The 19,550-nt window shown below is 31.8% G+C and overlaps 1 protein-coding gene across 1 annotated transcript in view; it reads right to left on the bottom strand.

Moving 5' to 3' along the window:
- LOC143641037 (A-kinase anchor protein 9-like) overlaps nucleotides 1-19,550 on the bottom strand; it is a 60,245-nt gene that overhangs the window by 25,339 nt on the left and 15,356 nt on the right. The window contains exons 3-8 of the mRNA XM_077108478.1: nucleotides 14,463-14,708; nucleotides 13,895-13,939; nucleotides 9,661-9,834; nucleotides 8,564-8,719; nucleotides 7,678-7,869; nucleotides 898-3,258 (exon numbers count right to left, since the gene is read on the bottom strand). Coding sequence (XP_076964593.1) covers nucleotides 898-3,258; nucleotides 7,678-7,869; nucleotides 8,564-8,719; nucleotides 9,661-9,834; nucleotides 13,895-13,939; nucleotides 14,463-14,708 — 3,174 coding nt within the window. The remainder of the gene's footprint in view (nucleotides 1-897; nucleotides 3,259-7,677; nucleotides 7,870-8,563; nucleotides 8,720-9,660; nucleotides 9,835-13,894; nucleotides 13,940-14,462; nucleotides 14,709-19,550) is intronic.

Genomic DNA, 19,550 nt, shown 5'->3' on the forward strand with positions numbered 1-19,550 from the left:
TACCTGTCTACCTCACTGAAATATATACTCCTTAACTTCTTCTCTCTTTCAACACTAAACTCTTATATCTGCAAAAGATATTTATTACCTAAGTTTTAGAAACACATAAGTTTATTTAGCAGGCTACAGTTGTGGCTCAGTGGTAGAGAGCTTGACTAGCATGTGTGAAGCACTGGGTTAAATCCTCAGTACCATATTATAAATAAATAAAATAAAGGTAAAATGTCCATCTACAGCTAAAAGATGTTTTTAATTATAAAAAGTTTATTTAGCATTATCATACTGAAGATACACATCAGACTTTTCTGTTATTTCTAATATGAATAGCTGACATAAAAGGAAATAACCTATTATTTTATGTGTTTTATTTCTTTAACTGTACAGAGAATTAATACTATTTTTTTCCTCCTCAGGTATAAGACTCAAAAAACTCTAGGGCTTAAGTGTTTTTCTTGCACAAAGGAAAAAGAATTTATAACTATTGAACACCTGCATAAGGTTCTAAAACACTCAAGAGTTTGTTTACAATTGTGGAACCTTGAAAAAGACCAGTATGAAATAAAAACTCTAAAAGTCTTTGAAATTGCAACAAAATACTAAGTTATAAAATCAATAACTTTTGTAAAGTTGAGATTCTAAAGAATATTATTTAAACTATTGTCTTTACAAAGAAAATATTGCTTTAATTTCTGAGCAGAATACATAATAGATTAGCTAAAAGAAAAACAGTTTAAGAAAAAAATAGAAAAATTAAATGATAAATGATAGATCCAAATGAGAATTACATGATTCACTTTCATTTTCTTTTAAAAATTTGTTTTAAGAAGCTGAAAACTCTTTTTAGCATGAAATGTACATTTTCACTGTGCTATACCATATGTAAATAAGTAAACATACCTGTTCTGATTTAAGTACATAAAGTTCCTGATGGAGTTTATCATTTTCACTTGATTGATCTGTCCCAGGTGAGGACTCATTTGTTACTGATGGTGAAAATAACTGTTCTTGCTTGCTTTCTCTTCTAATAGCCACATTTTCAAAAGAAATTTTCTCTTCCACTACTGTTTTTGATTCTTCTCCAAAATCTTCACCTACATTAGATAATGATCCTTGAGAATCCTTGTTTATAATAGTTAATATTCCATCTTGTAAAGAACTTAAATGAACATCACACATGTTTATATTTTCTGCTCTATGATGGTTAATTAGGAGTTCTAGCTCTTGACATCTCAATAGAATTTTCTCTTTTTCTTGCTTTAAAGATTTGACTTCTTCACCGAGAAAATTAACCTCATCATGTTTCTGTTTTAATTGTTCAAAGAGATCAGACAGTTTCTCTGACAATTCTAGCTTTTCTCGCTTGGTTACCTCAAGTTTTTCCATAAGTTCTGTTGTATCTTTCTCAACAACTTCACAGATTTCTAATGGCTCCGCGACAAAAGCTTTGTCAGTATCAAGCATGGCACTTTTCACTTCGATTGTAGCTGGATTTATTCTTTGTAAATGAAGCTCTTCATTAAGTGCTTTAAGTTTACTTTTATACTCTAATTCTTGTTTGTTTTTACTGTCTTTTAAATCATCTTTTACCTTGAGAAGGCAAGTATACTCCTCCTGTAACTCTTGATAGTTAACTTCAAATTTTTTTTCAGCAAATGAAAATGTACTTCTTTGCTTTTCAATTTCTTCATTTAGCTGAATACACTGTTGCTTGAGGGCCTCATTCTCTTTTGTAAGCATTTCCATTTCTTTTTGCCAGATGCAATCTTTGGATATGTACTTGCTGGAGTCAATGAAAATCAATTTTTCTTCTTGTTCAGCAGGAACATAAATTTTCAACATGTCCTCAAAAGCTTTTTTCTCATTTTTAAGAATGTTATTTTCTGCTTCAAGTTGTGAAAACTTTTCTTTAAGGTCATCCTCTTTTTCCTTTATTTGTTTCTCCAATAATTCAATTTTAAGTTGTAATTCCTGAACTTCTTGTTCAAGCGTACCTTTTTCTTTTTTTTCTTGTCTTAATATTTCGATTTCCTCTTGGAGTTCATGCATCTGAAGGGTCATTTCTTCTGATTTTGAATCCATGATGGACTTCTGTAAATCTTTTAGTTTTGAAATTTCCAAAACCAACTGATTCTGCTTAGTTACCAAATTATCTTTTTCAAATTGCATTGTTTCCATCTTTTGACTCATTAAATTTTGTAAGCCATCTATCTGCTGTTTATAGTGAATGCCTAAGCTATCTTCAAGTTTTTCAATATTTATTCGATGTTCAACTTCTAAATCATCTTTTAGTTTCGAAAGTTCTTCTTCATGACTAAATAGGAGCTGTGTTCTCAGCCTCTCTAATTCAGCTTCTTGTGATTCAGCCATTCTGTCTAATACAACATTTTTTTCTTTTTCCAACATTTCAAGTTTTATCTTGTAATTTGTAACTTTTGCTTCATGTTTTAACTCTAGTTCTTTCCTAGATTCAGATGCCAGAACAATCTCAGCTTTTAAAGCTTCCACTGTACTAAGGGACTTACGTGCTTCATTCAGTTGACTTTCTTGTTCAGCTATTATCATTCTAGCTCTCTGAATTTGGTCCCTTAAAAAGTTGAATTCTTCAAAAAGGTCATCAAGTTGTCTCTGCAGAGTAGATTTTTCTCCTGAAACTATTCCTAGTTCTTCTTGGAGTTTTTCCTTTTGCGCATTAGTATCTTGTAATTTCATATTCAGTTCATTTATTGCCACGTTCATTAACTTTATTTGATCTTCATTAATTGTAATATTTAAATGTGATTTTAAAACACTCTCAATTTCTTCCTTATGTTGTGCTTTAAGTTCCTCTATCTGTGACATGTGTTGCTTTATTAACTCTTGTTTCATCTGTACTATCTGTTGCCCATACATTTTATCCATCTCTGCTCGGAGATGTTCTAATCTTTTCTGAATTTCTTGTTCCACCATTCTCTGTACCACATCAGATTCAAACTGGCTATCTGTGTAATGATGTCTTTTCTGAAGGTCTTCAACTGTACCCATTAATTGTTTTATTTCTTCAGAATATTGTCTTTCTTTTTGCTTAGAATTAGCCAGCTCTAATTTCATACTTGCAATTTGTTCTTGTACTTCTCTCATTAATTTTTTAGTGGCTGTGACTTGATCCTTTAGTTCAAGATTCTTTTTTTCTTCTTCAATTATTCTTATATTTAATGCCTGGATGATTGCCTCCTTTCTTTGTAATTCTTTTTTATTTGACTTTTCTACTTCATCTTGTTCCTTTAGAAAGAAAAGAAAATGAAAATATAAGAATGACATTTTTAGGTTCTGGCAACTTCTTATGGGTGTCTCCTTTTTATAAAATTCTATAAAAAGCAACTGTTGGGCCTGCCCCCCCCCCCCCGTTTTTCCCAGTACAAGGAGACCTAGGACTTATCTACCTGACAATACATATGAGCAAACAATATAACAGTTTTACCCTTCTTGGGAAGAAATTTCTCTTACATTGTGCTGTGATTAAATATTTAAATTTAAAAATGCAATCTAATTTGCCTAGCATGTGTGAGGCCTTGGGTTTGATCTCTCGCACCACCAAAAAAGCAATACAAAACAAAAACCAGTCTGACTAAAATATTTATATAAACTATCACATTTTCATTTTTCTTATTAACTGGTCAATATTCTAAATATAAGTATTTCTGATGGCTAGTTATAGTACTACATACTATCTATACACTCTCAGAAGACACAAAAATATAAAAACCGGTCCTCCCCTGGATTCTCAAAAGAAACAAAAAATAAATAAATACCGGTCCTCCCCTGGATTCTAGTGATTTGAAGGTATTTCATGGACAAGTGCTATAAAATGAGAACAACAACAAGAACTAAAGTGGATTCCTTTAAGTCTTCCTTAACTTCATTCCTGGGGTTTTAAGTGAATCAGAAATTTAGGGATATACAATGCTTAAGTGACTGAACATCAAGTGACACCTAAGACCACTACTGTATATTTACAGCATACCAACTTGGGCTTAGACCCACAGTTCAAACAGAAAGATAAAAGACCATCAGATAATTTTCCCCAGTTCCTATCTGGGGACTCAATTTTGGAACTGGAGATTAGGCTAAGACAAGACATATTAACACATATTCATTAAACAGTTAAGAGCTGTAGTCCGAAAGCCAAGGAAATAAGTGAAATCCATATAACTGATGAAAATATAGGTAAGGAAGTAAAGTTATCTTAAGGAGACACGAGTCCTTGCCAAACAGGACTTCTAGGCGCCTTGAATGAATGTACTAAGAAAATATAGGCATTGATCAATTGAGTATAGTTCTTGGAAGAAGACCAATGCACCGTCAACCTTTGAGAAGTCTGATCCCTCTCGAAAAACCATACTGAATGCAGAAAACAATGTTGGGAGTTACAGCAAAGAGCATTTAAGAAGTTTAGTCTACAGACATGAACATTACTACTCTGAGATGGATGTAACAGGTTATCTCAACCTCATGCCACTGAACATCTGATTCCTCCAACACCCTTTCATCTAATACTTAATAAACAACTTTTTAAATTATTACCTGGCTTTTAAAATTCATCTGTCCATAGAAAGAATATAAAATCCAATGAGCTTAAAATCTGAAGTTTGTGATAATTATTTCTCATTGTAAAGTCACAGTCTTACATTTAGACCTAAACATTCACCTCTTGAACTAATTCACCTCTGATATAGCTCAAGAAAAAAATATGACTTCTGAGCCTAACAATCAAAGGACAAATTTTGCACTACATAAACCAAGGTTATCTTGTGCAGCCTCTTGAGTGAGACTATGAGCTGTTGTCTTAGTGTCACATATTCCTTTTCCAATTACATCATATGTTATTACCAAGTGCTGAGCCTTCTTAATTTCTACACTAGAATGCAACATTAGTAAATTAGTATAATCAATTAATCCTGGTATTTCTATCTGTACAATAAAGATAAATTTTCTCTATCTCCCAGAACGTGTTTGAGGTTAAAATAAAATAATTAAGGTATTTTATTTTTACTGAGCTTTATACAAATATATTCATATACTAGAAAGAAATTTATAAATCATTTGGAACCTATATAAAATGTAAAATCAGGACTGGGGCTGGGTCTCAGAGGTAGAGTGTTTGCCTCACACACATGAGGCACTGGGTTCAATTCTCAGCACCACATAAAAATAAATGACTACATAAAGATATCGTGTCCCTCTACAACTAAAAAAAAAATTTAAAAAAGTAAAATCAGTTCATGATGGTCAATTTTAGCTAAACTGTTAAATAATAACTAGTTTTGAAAAACGTTAACATTGATAAAAAATCTGTTATAATTTTATTTCCTGATTTTCTATAAGATGAAAGGAACACTCCTCATAAAAGAAAATAACTTAATTCAACACTGTCCAACACCTAATATGATAACCATAATTCTTCATTCAACTATTAAACACCACAAATTCACAGTTTTCTTTTTTAGCTTTTTTCAAATTACATGGTTTTAAATCACTTGTTCTATGTTACAAAACTGAGAGCCCTTCAGTCAAGGAAACCTCTATTTTTAGAACTACACCTGAAAGAGTGGGGAATAATATACTTCCTGTTTGTGACTACTATAACACAGGAGGTTTGGAGGATTAGGATAATGAGCCTTTGACTATCAATATAGTTACTTCAGCTGCTCTGACAGAACTACTTCTCAAAGGGATTAAATTTTTTGAAAACTGAGAAATTAAAATATAATAAAAAGAACAATAAAAGTATTATTGCTAACATTCAAATAAACAGTTTATTTTCATTACTAAAATGAATTACATAAATTTTAGATAATCTGAGATTATACCACCTAGTGACAATGAGAAATAATAAAATCCTAGATCCAGACACTTTCAACTTAGGCCTCGATTGTCTTTCTACTCTTACCCTCCAGAAAGACACTTCCAAAGCCTATTGCTTTCTAATTAAATTACTTTTTGCTCCCTATACATTTTCAACATTTCAGCCTGGGTCTTTATGCCCACTCCACACCCCGCAAAGAATATCCTGCCTATCTCTATTTGTCATGAATTCATAAACAATTCTCTTGATTACCAAATAGGTATTGAATAGCTGTTCCATATATTATGTTCCATATATTATACCAATTTATGGGTAAAAAAATATAAATGACACATTATTCCAATTTATAGATCTATCTCAAATATTACCTCCCTGCTGATGTCTACCCTGAATCTTTTCCTCATAAATCAGACCTTGTCAAAACATTCATAACACTTGTTACCTGCACTTACTTTTTATTTTGTGGTAACTTGTGTACATGCCGCACCTCTCCATGGGTTCAGTGAAGAAAGGGGACATCTTAAGGTCCGTCATATATCTTTTGCAAGGGTTACTACAGAATAGGTATTCTGTAAACACTTGCATAATCTTTAAATTACCTTAGTTGAAAAGCATGCCCTTCTCATAATTTTAATTTGTACATTTCCTATTTTTCAAAGAGGAGTCTCTGGAATCAGATAGCTGAGCTTTGAAATCTGGCTCTATCAATACATCACTTCTGCACCTAAATTATTTCCTTCATCTTGCATTATCTTGGTACCATCATTTGTAAATGATAAAGGTACCCTTATCTCATGGGGTTGTAGTGATGATTCAATGCATTAATATGTGTAAGAGGCTTTTAATACTGCCTGTTATAGAGTAAGTACTTAATAAGTGCTAGTTAATGCTTTTGTTATCCAAACAATATTCTTTTCTTGGTAATTTCTCAACTTCCTGTAGAATCTTCTAAGTTTATAAAATATGCTGTATAATATGTATTCTCCATCTTCATTATTCCCAGATTCTGTATTTGCCTACTTGCTCAAATTTATTTGAAACCCACAAATCCATACCAATGGTGCTTTCATAGACATTTGTAGACACACACAGAGTGATGGCAAGAAATTTGAGTTACTGTAAAATGATGTTCAGCTACATTCAAACACAATGATCACACTGACTTGTTTCAGCTCTCACAGAGCAAAAAAAGAGGACAGAGATGGCAAGGATCAGAGTGCAGTGTAGTGCAAGGAGCTCAGAATTTCAACTCTGGTACCTGTTAATGGGGCAGCTTCAGGAAAATCACATCTAAACTTCAACTTCTCAAAAAACAAACAAAAAACTGGAATCTGCTAGCATGAATTGCTTTTAAGATTAAAGATTACAATCCATGTGATACATTTCCAACCACGAGCACTTATTGACTAAATAGTTCCCCCAAACTGGAATATAACTCAAGTGAATAAAAAGAATCAACCACATTTTTTCTAGTTTAAATTTACAAAATTTCTTTTTCAGAATTTTATAATCATGGCTAAAATAAGAAGAAATACACTTAGTTGGAGGAAAAAGGATAAAAATCCTAGTTATAAAAATAGATTCTCCTGAGACTTTAGTTTAACATAGGCAGATCACTTTTAAGGAGCAGAGTAATGAGTAGTATCATCTTTAAAACTATTACTACAAAATTCTCAATGTTTTTGAAATATATTATTTTATATACTCAAAGAGTTTGTCTCAATTATGAAATTTTGGGTGCATATGCATAAAAAAAGATAAACACCTCCATTAAAAACTTTAAAGTTAATTAGAAAGCTGCTACAAGTAGGTTGACTTCCTTAAGATACACATACCATTTCATATACTTTAATTTTCTCCTGTAAGAAATTAATTTGCATTTTGAAGTCTTCATTCTTTTTTTGATAATCTTCTAATAGATGGTCTTGTTCTTCAAGCTGTTGTTGATGAATGAGAATCTGTTGTTTGGCTTGCAGTAAATCTGCAGCTGTGTTACTGTGAGTGCTGTTTCGTAGAGTTTCACTAGCCTGTAATTTGAAAATAGAAAGAAACCTCAAAATATTAAATTTTGAAGTGACACTTTATTGTACCCTCAGCCCACAGGGGTTCTCTGGAAACTATGCTCACTTCATAGGCTTACGATCTCAGTCAACATGTTTCCATGCTGTCAACATGCTGATAGGTCATGTGCACTTTGGGTAATGAGCCAAAGAATTTACCTTTCACATTATAAAGCTGAGAAAATAGGAGAAATAAGACAGGCAGACAGGCAGAGAAAAATGCGGACTGAAACTTCTTCCTGGATTCTTGATGATTTTTCAAACTCTAGTTCCAATTTCTCTCAGAGTTTTGATTGTATTTCTGCCCTTAAGTTCATTAAAAAAGCCTGTATTCTTACCTTAAATTCCTCCCTTTTGTTTAACACAATTAGATTATAGTTCCAACTAAAGATAAATGGAATATATCCAGTTGTCAGTCTAGTTATAATTGAGAACCTAATTAACATAAAACCATATACCAGGGTTGGAAAAAGTAGGGTGTAACTGCAGGTTAAATTTCTGCAAAAATACACCTGATAAGACTTTGTAGAATTTTTAAATAGAGACAGGGAAGAAGTACAAAGAAAACAACAGCAAGAAACTACCCAAGAAGTATAAAGTGAAAAAATTTAAAAATTCGTTATAAAAATCGAGTAAGTCTTGTTCTACTTGTAATACTTACTTGTTGGAATTGAATCTGCAATTTTTGACTTTGCTCCATCAAGTCTACAAATTCTCTCACCGTTTCATCCCTTTCCCTTCTTGCCTGTTGTAAATTGGCGGTGAGCTGTGTGATAATACTATCTCTTTGTTTAAGTGCTGCTTCAAATTCTTGTAACTAAATGAAATCAGTGAAAATAATTACATTCTAGGCTTATATTTTACATAAAACTGATTATCATTGTTACAAGCAACTTTTTAAAAAATATGAGATTCAAAACACATTAGTGGAATTCTTACAATTTTTATGCTATCTCCCACATTTGAAAACTATGAGCTTTAAGAAATTTGTTTTACTTCCAAATCAATCTGAAAGAAATTAATGTGCACATGCAAAAAATTTTCACTTGTTCTGGCTTTTCTATATATCTAATTCTAGAAGCAAATGCCTTTATACTGGGGAGCTCCCCCAATCTGTTACCAGGCAACACCACCAACTTGTTTTTGGAGAGGATGAAACTGAAATCTATTCTGTCATCCTCATTAATATCCCATTTTCATCTTGATTCATAACTGATTACTTACTACAAGAGATGTCACTCTAACTGCAGATAATATTTACAGGGACTTGCTGACATTCTTAATGGGTTTGTCATCATTTTTTTAAAAAAATATGATTTATACCACAATTTTCTTTCAGGCTCATTAGAAAAACATCTGTACTGAAATCACTAAAGTTATTTTACTCTATCTTATTAAGTTAAATAAACAAAGTAACATACATGTTACCCCTATTAGTTGAATTCTAGGTGTAAAATGGGATTCTTAATACTATGTGCAAGAACCCCATTTTTCTCGTGAATGAGATAATCTTAAGTTAACACATGTAATTCTCATTAAATAAATAAACTATCATTAAAATTTCCTGGAGGGCTGGAGATGTGGCTCAAGTGGTAGTGCACTCGCCTAGCATGCATAAGGCACTGGGTTCGATTCTCAACACCACATAAATGTAAAATAAAGATATTGTGTTCACCTAAAAAAAAATAATTTTTTTTTAAAAATTTCCTGTTTTTGTTTTTGTGAGTAGCAAACAAAGGCCACAGAAGGTAAATGTGCCTGATGCAATCCTTCAGTCCCATAAGTGGCCCTCATTTCTTTCAGTTCTCTGTTCAGTTCTTTGGGCTCATGTTCAAGTTTCCCAACTAATTCGTTTTCTATCAACTCTAGGCGAGTCTCACTATAGTGTGCGCCTTGTTCAGAATAAGAATCAACGACACCAAATTCTTCTTCCTAAATCAATCCAATATTTTTAATAATTCAGTACTAGCAACATTCCTGAGAGAGGAATTTGAATATTGAATTCCATAGCAAAATCCACTTTAAAACAGCACTCTTCACTTTGAAGTTCACTTCTATGACAATCTGGTTTGCTATTAATGTGATATTACCCCTAAACAGCATATCTGTAAATTTTGTTCCAATTCCATGTTATAATGAAAATGAGGTAACTTTGTTTTGTTAAGCAATAAAGAAGATCTAGTAACTTCTATAAATCACATACAGAAAGAATTACATACAGGAGAAAGCTTGGTTAGTAAGTCAAATGGTTTTAAATAATAAAAAAATATTAGTATCATGAGTAGTTTTATATACTGTACCATTAATAAATTGGTAGGCTTTCCTGTTTTCACCACATTACAGCAATCATTTACCTGTATAAAAACAATTTCCTGATATATTATGATAGACCAAATTTTATTTACCTAACAATAATATTTTTACTAACTGTGTATCTTTTACATCTAGGGAAAATGCCTTAATAGCAAAACAAATATGGTAATTATATTTAACTGAAGTATCTAAGAGGCACATCAAATGTCAATCATTCCTTAAACATCTAAGTTCTTACAATGCAAAAGACACTTTCATTTAAGTTAACTGAAGTTCTAAGTGCAGTTCCTATTTAGTCTACAGAAAGATAACTAAAAGCTTCAAGTTACTAGATCTTCTTTTACAAAATGCTTCCTTAAAATTAGCTAAATATATTTTTAAAATTAAGCCTTATTTATTTTCAAATAAAACCATTTACTGGTATAAATTTTATTAAAGGCTAGTAAGCAAGCCAAGCGAAATAAAGAGGTAAAGAACACTCCCCTAAAAACTTTCCTCTGGGGATAGTACTATTGCTAGTCATGCAAATCCAGACAGATGTGGGGGCTTTCTTTAACATATCACCACTTGTCTGTAGAACAGATATTTTGTAGTAAGAGAAAGGAGGATGATAGAATATGTATATAGGGTTTAAGGAGTGGGAAATTAATTTCTTATCAATTAATCATTTAATTGCCTTTTTACCACTAAGAATACAAAAACCAACTTCATTCCTGCCCATATCTTAAGCCTTCACAATTCTATGTTAATAGAACCCAGGAGAATGAAATTGTTAACATTGAAATATGTAGGACAGACTAGTCAGAATGTCTAGAGTTAGGATTAAGTCTGTATGAGCCATGACACATTAAAAAGTAAAAATCCTAGGACTGAAGATGTAGCCCAGTTGTAGAGCATCTGTCTAGCATGTGCAAGGCCCAATACCCACAACTGCCAAATAAAAGGGGGAGAGGGTCCTAACTAAGAGACTTTTAAAAAATCAGTTTGATTCCTCTACTTTTATTCTAAGAATAATCTCTGAGAAATAAAGCTAAAGGGAAGGCAAAAAAACCAAGTTTTGTTACATTATTGTAATTGGTGAAAAACCACAAGAATGTAGAATACTACTTCTAGATATAAAGTCACTTGTGATAATTTTCAAATTATAATACTTCTAAATTTCAATTAGTTTTTCATGACTCAGAAATGACACATTCTAATTTTAGTACACACTAAAATTTCTATTTTGAAGTAACAGTGTAATAAAATGAATATTTGTAAATATCATCAAAGATCATGTCAAATATCATGTTATCAGTATTACATAAATTATTTATCCAGTATAATAGTTATATCTAATACCTCTATAGCAAATATTCAGTTAGTTCTCCTCTAATTCAGTTTAAACATATTTATAATGCCCCACAATGAGTTGGTTAGGATCTATCTCCAAGTACTTTCTGGCCATCATGTTGCCCATTGTTAGTTCTCCTCTAATTCAGTTTAAACATATTTATAATGCCCCACAATGAGTTGGTTAGGATCTATCTCCAAGTACTTTCTGGCCATCATGTTGCCCATTGTTAGTTCTCCTCAAATTCAGTTTAAACATATTTATAATGCCCCACAATGAGTTGGTTAGGATCATTCTCCAAGTACTTTCTGGCCATCATGTTGCCCATTGTAGAGTTGTCTTGAAGTGCCTGGACTGTTATGATCTGCTCTGAGTTCGCTGTTTAGCCCTGAGTGCTAGTCACAATGCAGCAGGTTGAAGACAGCCTACTGGAGGATTGTCACAACCTTCATAACTAAGATTCTCAACTTCTTATCTAAGATTTTTTTCATAAGTTTGCAGAAGAGTTCTCAAACTTCACCTCACTCTCCTCCATTTCATTCTTCTCATCCTCATCTTTAGTTAGTTGCAGGCCTTCCCACCAAATTCCCCAAGCTACAGCATATAATACTCATCAATATACAAACTGAAAGCCCTGTTTCTCCACTCCACAAAAGCAGAGTTGCTATCTGATCTTTGCTCTCATCAGTGATGAGACCTGAGTCTCCTTTAGGCAACAGACATTTTTGACAGAAAAGTGATCTCACCTCCAGACTGGGAGGTATGATAGTAAAGCAGCTCAGAAAGGCATCAGTAGTTATTGGGAGTCCTCAGAGCTTCTAGGTTTTAGAGAGTTTAAGAGAATGCCTCTGAAATTTTTTTCCCTGTAGTTTTCTTTATTTTGTGCCAGCTCAGAAAAAAGCTCAAGGCAAATTTTAACAATGTCTTTGTGAATGACTTTCAAGACTTTTCTCTGCTGGAGCATTTTCTTAGGAGATGTTCAGAGGCAGGTCCTCAGAGAACCACACCATGGAAAAAGTTGAGATAATTCTGGTTTGCAAGTACAAGGCTAGCCTGAGCAACTTAGCAAGTAAGTTTCAAATAAAAACAGCTGGGAATGTAGCTCAGTGGTAGAGCGCCCCTGGGTTCAATCCCCAGTAACAAACACACACCCACACTCAAACAACAAAAATAAAAACTAATATGTTAATTTAAGAACATAGTTTTTTGAGCTGGGATTGTGGCTCAGCAGTAGAGTGCTTGCCTAGCATGGGCAGGACCTGGGTTCGATTCTCAGCACCACATTAAAAAATAATAATAAAATAAAGGCATCGTGTTGTGTCCATCTGCAAAAAAGATTCATATTCATTCTCATTCTCTCTCTCTCTCTCTCTCTCTCTCTCTCTCTCTCTCTCTTAAAAAAAGGACATAGTTTTTCTATTAGAAGCCTACAATAAATTCAGACTTATGAAATATACTAAGTTGCTTAAACATTCAGAGTAAAGAATAATTTTCCATGTACTCTAAACTTGGGAGCAAAGAAATGACAATCATATCTAAAAAGAATAAGATAACAAAGTGATACTTATTGCAAACATATAAAGAAGGCAGGTATTTCTTAAGAGACCAATGCCTATTGTATAGTTTATCACCTAAAATAAAAATCATCATTGTCAGGCATGGTGATGCACACCATTAATCCCATCTTCTCAGGAAGCTGAGACAGGAGGATCACAAGTTCAAAGATAGATTCTCACTAAGTTGCCCAGGCTATCTTAAAATAAAACTGAAAAAGAGCTGGGAATGTAGCTTGGTGACAAAGTGCTTTCCTAGCACGTACAAGGCCCTGAGTTCAATGCCCAGTAACACACATGCACACGCACAATAAATACTACAGCAACATTAATTCCAATAAACATTTATATATATAAATGTGTATATATGTATATATATATATATATACATACATATATATACACACACTAGTATTCAAACATTTGTAAAAAGCATTACTATAAAAATCATACTAATTATAAAATTTTTACTGTGTTAAATGGCTATCTTAAAATGGTCATGGATCCTAGAAATGCAGACTCACTTTCCTAAAAACCAAAATAGGGCTGCTATATAATTAAGGATTAAGCAATTCAAACAGTTAAGACTTTAGCTAACCACTGGAAAAAGATACAGCAGTAAAATATAATTTTCAGTTTTTCAATCCATTTATATTATATTATGTTACCTTAAATTATATTAAATATATACAGAAGCATATAAATTTATAAGAAATAAAGTACAAAAATCAATAATTTCAAAAAAATATCAATTTTATCTATGAAATTTTTAATTGGGATATGTTAGTCTTACCTCCAAAGTGTAATCATCTGCTGTGGTTGAAATCTCACTTTCCGGCTACAACAAAAGTAAAACATGATTACAATTATGACATTTTTCCCCTGCTAAATATCATACTTTACAAAAAAAAAAAAAAATCCTGCTTTACTAAGACGTTGCTGTTAGTAACAATGATAGAAAATTCAAAAAAATACTTAAAAAACTAGTAAAAATTATCCAAAACTTTAAAAATTTCATTTCATTATGAATTATAATGACTTATAATAATGCATATAAAATTTATCACAAGGCATTGTTATAAATACAAAAGTACCAAGAACTTTTACATATATAGTAGATGTCATCTGTAAGCCAAAAGCATCAAAGACACCATTCCTCTAATTCATGTAACTCTTTTAAATAAAAGTAAATCCTTAACATGCCATCAGAAAAGTTCAAGTTCTTTAAAAGAATCATCAGTTCTTGATGCTAAAAAGTCAATGACTTTGTCAAGCTTCCCTCAGGTGGATGTTAATGACTTTTCACTGCCACTACTTTCTAGTTAGAGGTAGAATGTTTTAAAATCTGGATGAATACTTACATCAATAGAAAAGACCTGCTCATGCTTAAGCATTTCTTCATTGTTTAGAGTTCTCATTATTGTGGGTTCAGGCATCATGGCTGATCCAACACCCTGAGAACTATTTGTGAACATCTCCTCACTCTTTGATTGATCAATATTCAAGCCATGAACATCATTTTTACTGCTTGAGGTTTTCTTCTTTTTTGGCTTCTTGTGAGGGTTTTGTCCATCCAATCGAGCTCTTCTTTGTCGAAACTGGGCAAGCTACAGGAAAAAAGTATCATTAATATCAATGATAATTTTTCTTTGGGATCACTTTCTTTAAAAGATCAAACTATCACCAAATTAAAATGATGATAATAATATAGATGACTTCACAGTTTCAGAATAACTATTGGATTGAATATTCGGGTTGTAAAGGTTGTAAAACTAGGTACTTGTGAATGAACTTATTAAATATTGAGGGGTAAGAAATGAACATGTCAAGTCTAAAGAAGAGGAAATTAGCTGAGTTAGGGGAAAAACTATTCTATAACTAGAATAGGGGAATAGAGGGACTCTCATTCACAGTATAATCTCTGGATTTAAGATTATATGAAAATACACACAAAAACAAGGAGCTCCAAACACACTTGTTCTGGTCTACTACTTTATACAAAAGATATTGTCTATAATTATCTTTTATACAAAAAGATAATTAGCCTATTAGCTATACAAATGCTCACTGCAACCATATTTATAGTGGGAAAAACCTTACAAGTAACTTAAAATTTTAAACAGCAGTGTTTTCTACCCTTTATCATTTGTCTGTCATCATCAGAATTTGTACCAAATCCTAGTCATTGACACATTATCATTTACTTAACATATTTTAAACAGTGTATTTTCTTTAAATTTATTTTAAAAGGAGATGTAATCTCTGGCATAAATTGAAAGTTAATATCACTTGTTGTTTCTTTTAAGAGATAAGTTGAAAATAAAAGAAATGATAAATCTATTATTGAAATTTTAGTAAGAGGTTGCTGAAGGCTATGAAAAAAGTGGACAAAATAAAAGACTGTTAAAGAGAGACAAGCATCAAACAGACTTTCGTTATCATAAGCAGAAAGAAAACTGAAAAAGGTAAAAACTTTCTTACTATACTATCCAAAGTTTTTTAAGACCTAAAATATTTTCTTACCACCTAAAATCAGAAGTACACATTATATACCAGGTAACACTAGAACTAATTATGGTGAACTTATATTAAAAATGCCAATGCAAGCAATTGCTATTAAAGACTTTGTGATATAATAGCAGGTATAAAGTAGTATTGTAGCATATCTATTTATTTTGAAGAAAGGAAAATTACACTTCATTTTTTAAAAGATAAGGCAAGTCTCAGGCTCACAGCTTTCAATGATTATATCCAGTATGAATTTAAACATCATTATATTCATAGGCATAGGTAAATTCTGGAAAACTACAACCTTAACAACTTTTGTTTACATTTGGAGTTCAGATTACAGGTATTTTTCCTATTGCTCACTTACATTTTATTTATTTATTCTTAAGAATTTTTTTTGATGGACACAATACCTTTATTTTATTTATTTTTATGTAGTACTGAGGATCAAACCCACAGCCTTGTATGTGCTAGGCAAAGGATATATTGCTGAGCTATTACTGTATTTTTTTAAATACAGTAAGTATTCTGATTTTTATATAAAGCAACTACTGACAAAGACTTAAATTTAATTTGAGCTCCTGAACACTCTTAAGAGGAGAAAAAAGACTTCATGTAAGTTCCTTTCTGCCTTAAAAAGAGGAAATATATGCCTAGAATTACCATAACTCTTAACCAGATCAATTACAAAGACAGCAAATAAATTTCTTATTATCTAAAGTATTAAAGCAATCTTGCTAATGTTACTATCAAAATATGTGGCAAATACATTATTTATAAATAACATTTTATACTTAAATTATCTGCTGTAGATGAAGAAAAGCATATAAACAAGTTCTATTCCCTTAATAAAGATATTTAATTCATAAGTCAGAAATAGCTCATGATTATACTTACAGAGTATAAAAATATATGACATTTAACATTTTTCCCAGTTATTTAGTAACTACCCAGTGTGTTGAGGAACAGGTGGCAAGACCAGTTGCCTCTATTTTCACATTAAGCTGCTGAAATGTACTTGAACTACTTGGAGCATAGCAGATCATTCTTAAAAATAAACTAACTAGAATATTGGCAAATACTTTATCTATAAATAGAATCAGAAATCCAGGAGCATTATTTAAAAACATCCCTTAGAGAGAATGAAATGCCAAAAAATAAATACTAATAATAAAATTTATAATATTTATACTCAATTTCAGAAACTTCTTGAAATATCACGTTTCTGCATCAGAATATATTTAGTCAGCAAAATTTATCAAGGCAAAGATGAAGATTTTGCTTAAAATTCCAAGTGTTAGATCATATCAATAATTTATATCTAATATTTATTCAAATATCAAATATATAACGAAGGAAAAAATTATTAACTTTGCATTATAGAAAGAATGACTTAGATCTGGGGATGTGGCTCAGTGGTAGAGTGCTTGCCTAGCAAGCACAGAGGGCCCAGGTTCAACCATCAGCACAAAATAAAAGATAGATAAATAAAGAATGGAAACTTTGATTTAAAAAACAACAACAACAACGACAAAATAACACACAAAAAAAACCCTCCAAAATACTAATATCTGTTACTAAATGCAAAAAGAAGCACACAGATATGGAATAAAAAGTAGAAATAGTTCCATTATAGTATTTAGAATGAATCACTTCTACAAACATAATTAAAGATACTGTTCTAGGCCTATACTACTCGTTATATGAGTCATATTATTTTTTCAGAAAAATTGACCAGAAGGTAAACCCCATGAGGGCAAGGATTTTTTTCCTCCGTACTTCTATACATGAAAAGCCTAGAGCAATATTAAATAAATATATGTTGAATTTTTTGTCTATTTTTTTAAAAAGATGTTAGAGTCTGTAAACAAGTCTGGATGGGCGCCTGGCATTTTGCCAGAGGGAGTGGTTTGTGAGCCATTAAATGTGGAGATTCCTGATTGGTTAACTGCTGTATCTAGTTTATGTTAATTAGATAAGCTGTGTGGAATGTATAAATACTGCTCCTGTCCTACAATAAATGGCTCCCATTCCTGCTGTATCAACATACACAAGTTGTTCGTCATCCCCCAGCTAGTTTGCTGCAGCCGGACTGCGGCAAAGAGAGAGAGAGAGAGAGAGAGAGAGAGAGAGAGAGAGAGAGAGAGAAAGAGAGAGAGAGATAGAGAATTTTAATATTTATTTTTTAGTTATCAGCAGACACAACATCTTTGTTTGTATGTGGTGTTGAGGATTGAACCCGGGCCGCATACATGCCAGGCAAGCGCGCTACCACTTGAGCCACATCCCCAGCCCCTATGTTGAATTTTTTAAAAGGATAATTTATCTTTTATTGAAAAGTCACCACACTAAGCAAGATCATATAAAAGGCATACCTAATTCTACTTTATTAAAATGTTCCATGGTTTCAAAATTAAAATAAACAATTTTCAAATTACTTGAATCACTCTTAAGAGGTGAAAGATAAAAGAATGAGACTAAGTGAGTTTCTTTGTTCCTTAAAAAGAGGAAATATATGATTGGAATTACTGTAACTATTAAATAGACCAACTACAAAAATGGCTAATAAATGAATAAGAACATAAAAAGAATCCTTCTTACTATAACCTCCCTCTTCCACCAAGAAAACCAAAACAGAACAAAAAGTTTCTCATAAAAAATAATATCCATAATAGCTTTCTGGTAAGACTACTGTTTTATAAAAATGTGAGAGGAATAAGATTGTATCATGTATTCAATTATTTATAACTATTTAGTTTTATTTTAAATTTGAAAAATGGCAAGCTAGCAGATAAGCAAAAAAATCTGAATCAATTAGATAACCATCTGATACTGAAATGATGCAATTTAAATTACTGAGAAAACATTTATTCTAAAACATGCTGATAATTCAGACTACAGCCATCTGTGTTTGTCATTTGGAAGCCAATTATAAAAGTGTTAACATATGTAGTCACAGAAATAGTTGCAAGATTTACTGGAAAGATATTATGTTCACATATTTGTCTTTCAAAAGTAGACCAGATCACAAGTAAATGTCTTATCTTGACCAGAACATGAATAAACAACTGAATATAAATATATTGAGTTCCTTAAACTCAATATTTATAATTTTATAAATGATCATTCTCAATAAAACAATACATTTTCAAAATGTTATATATATAAACATGCCAAGTTTTTATAATGTTCCTTCAAAAATAAATGACTAATTGAAGTCTGTTTAGGTTTTTGTGTGTACATTGACTATTTACTACATGCCAGGCACTGTGCTAGACATAAATGAAACACATGGCCCCAAAAGTAGAACTTCAGAGTATAATGCCAAACTCTATTATTAAATGGAGTGAGAAATAAGGGTTAGAGCACAATTTCTTAAGCCTGGAAATCGTTCATATACACATATATGGACAGCGAGAAGAGAGAGAAGAGGTGTATTGTGTTATAGGAAACTGTATTGTCCTGATTTTCTTTAAAAAGGACTTCTGAAAGAGATGTGTTGTAGTTTTATGCCTGAAAAGCATAAAAATTGGATTTATGTCAGGTTGTAAGTATATAGTTCAGTTATTTAACAAATACTTATTGACTGCCTATCATGAGCTATGACAGGGCATGTAGTGATAAATAACACATATGAACTTTCATGAATTGTAATCCAGTAAGAAAGATAATATTAAACAAATAAAGAAATATGTACATCCAAGTTATAAAAAGTGCTTTGAAGAGAAAGTATATGCATTAAAGACAGCATACAATGGAAATTCAATTTGACTGTAGGGAGAGGTCAGAAAATATCTTACTGAGACAAAAATGTAGAAGCTGATATATAAAAATCAATTTGTTAGGGGCTGGGGTTGTGGTTCAGTGGTAGAGTGCTCACCTAGCACATGCGAGGCCCTCAGCACCACATAAAAGTAAATAAACAAAATAAATGTATTATG

This window comes from Callospermophilus lateralis, unplaced genomic scaffold (genome assembly GCF_048772815.1).
Source record: "Callospermophilus lateralis isolate mCalLat2 unplaced genomic scaffold, mCalLat2.hap1 Scaffold_83, whole genome shotgun sequence".
Classification (NCBI taxonomy): domain Eukaryota; kingdom Metazoa; phylum Chordata; class Mammalia; order Rodentia; family Sciuridae; genus Callospermophilus; species Callospermophilus lateralis.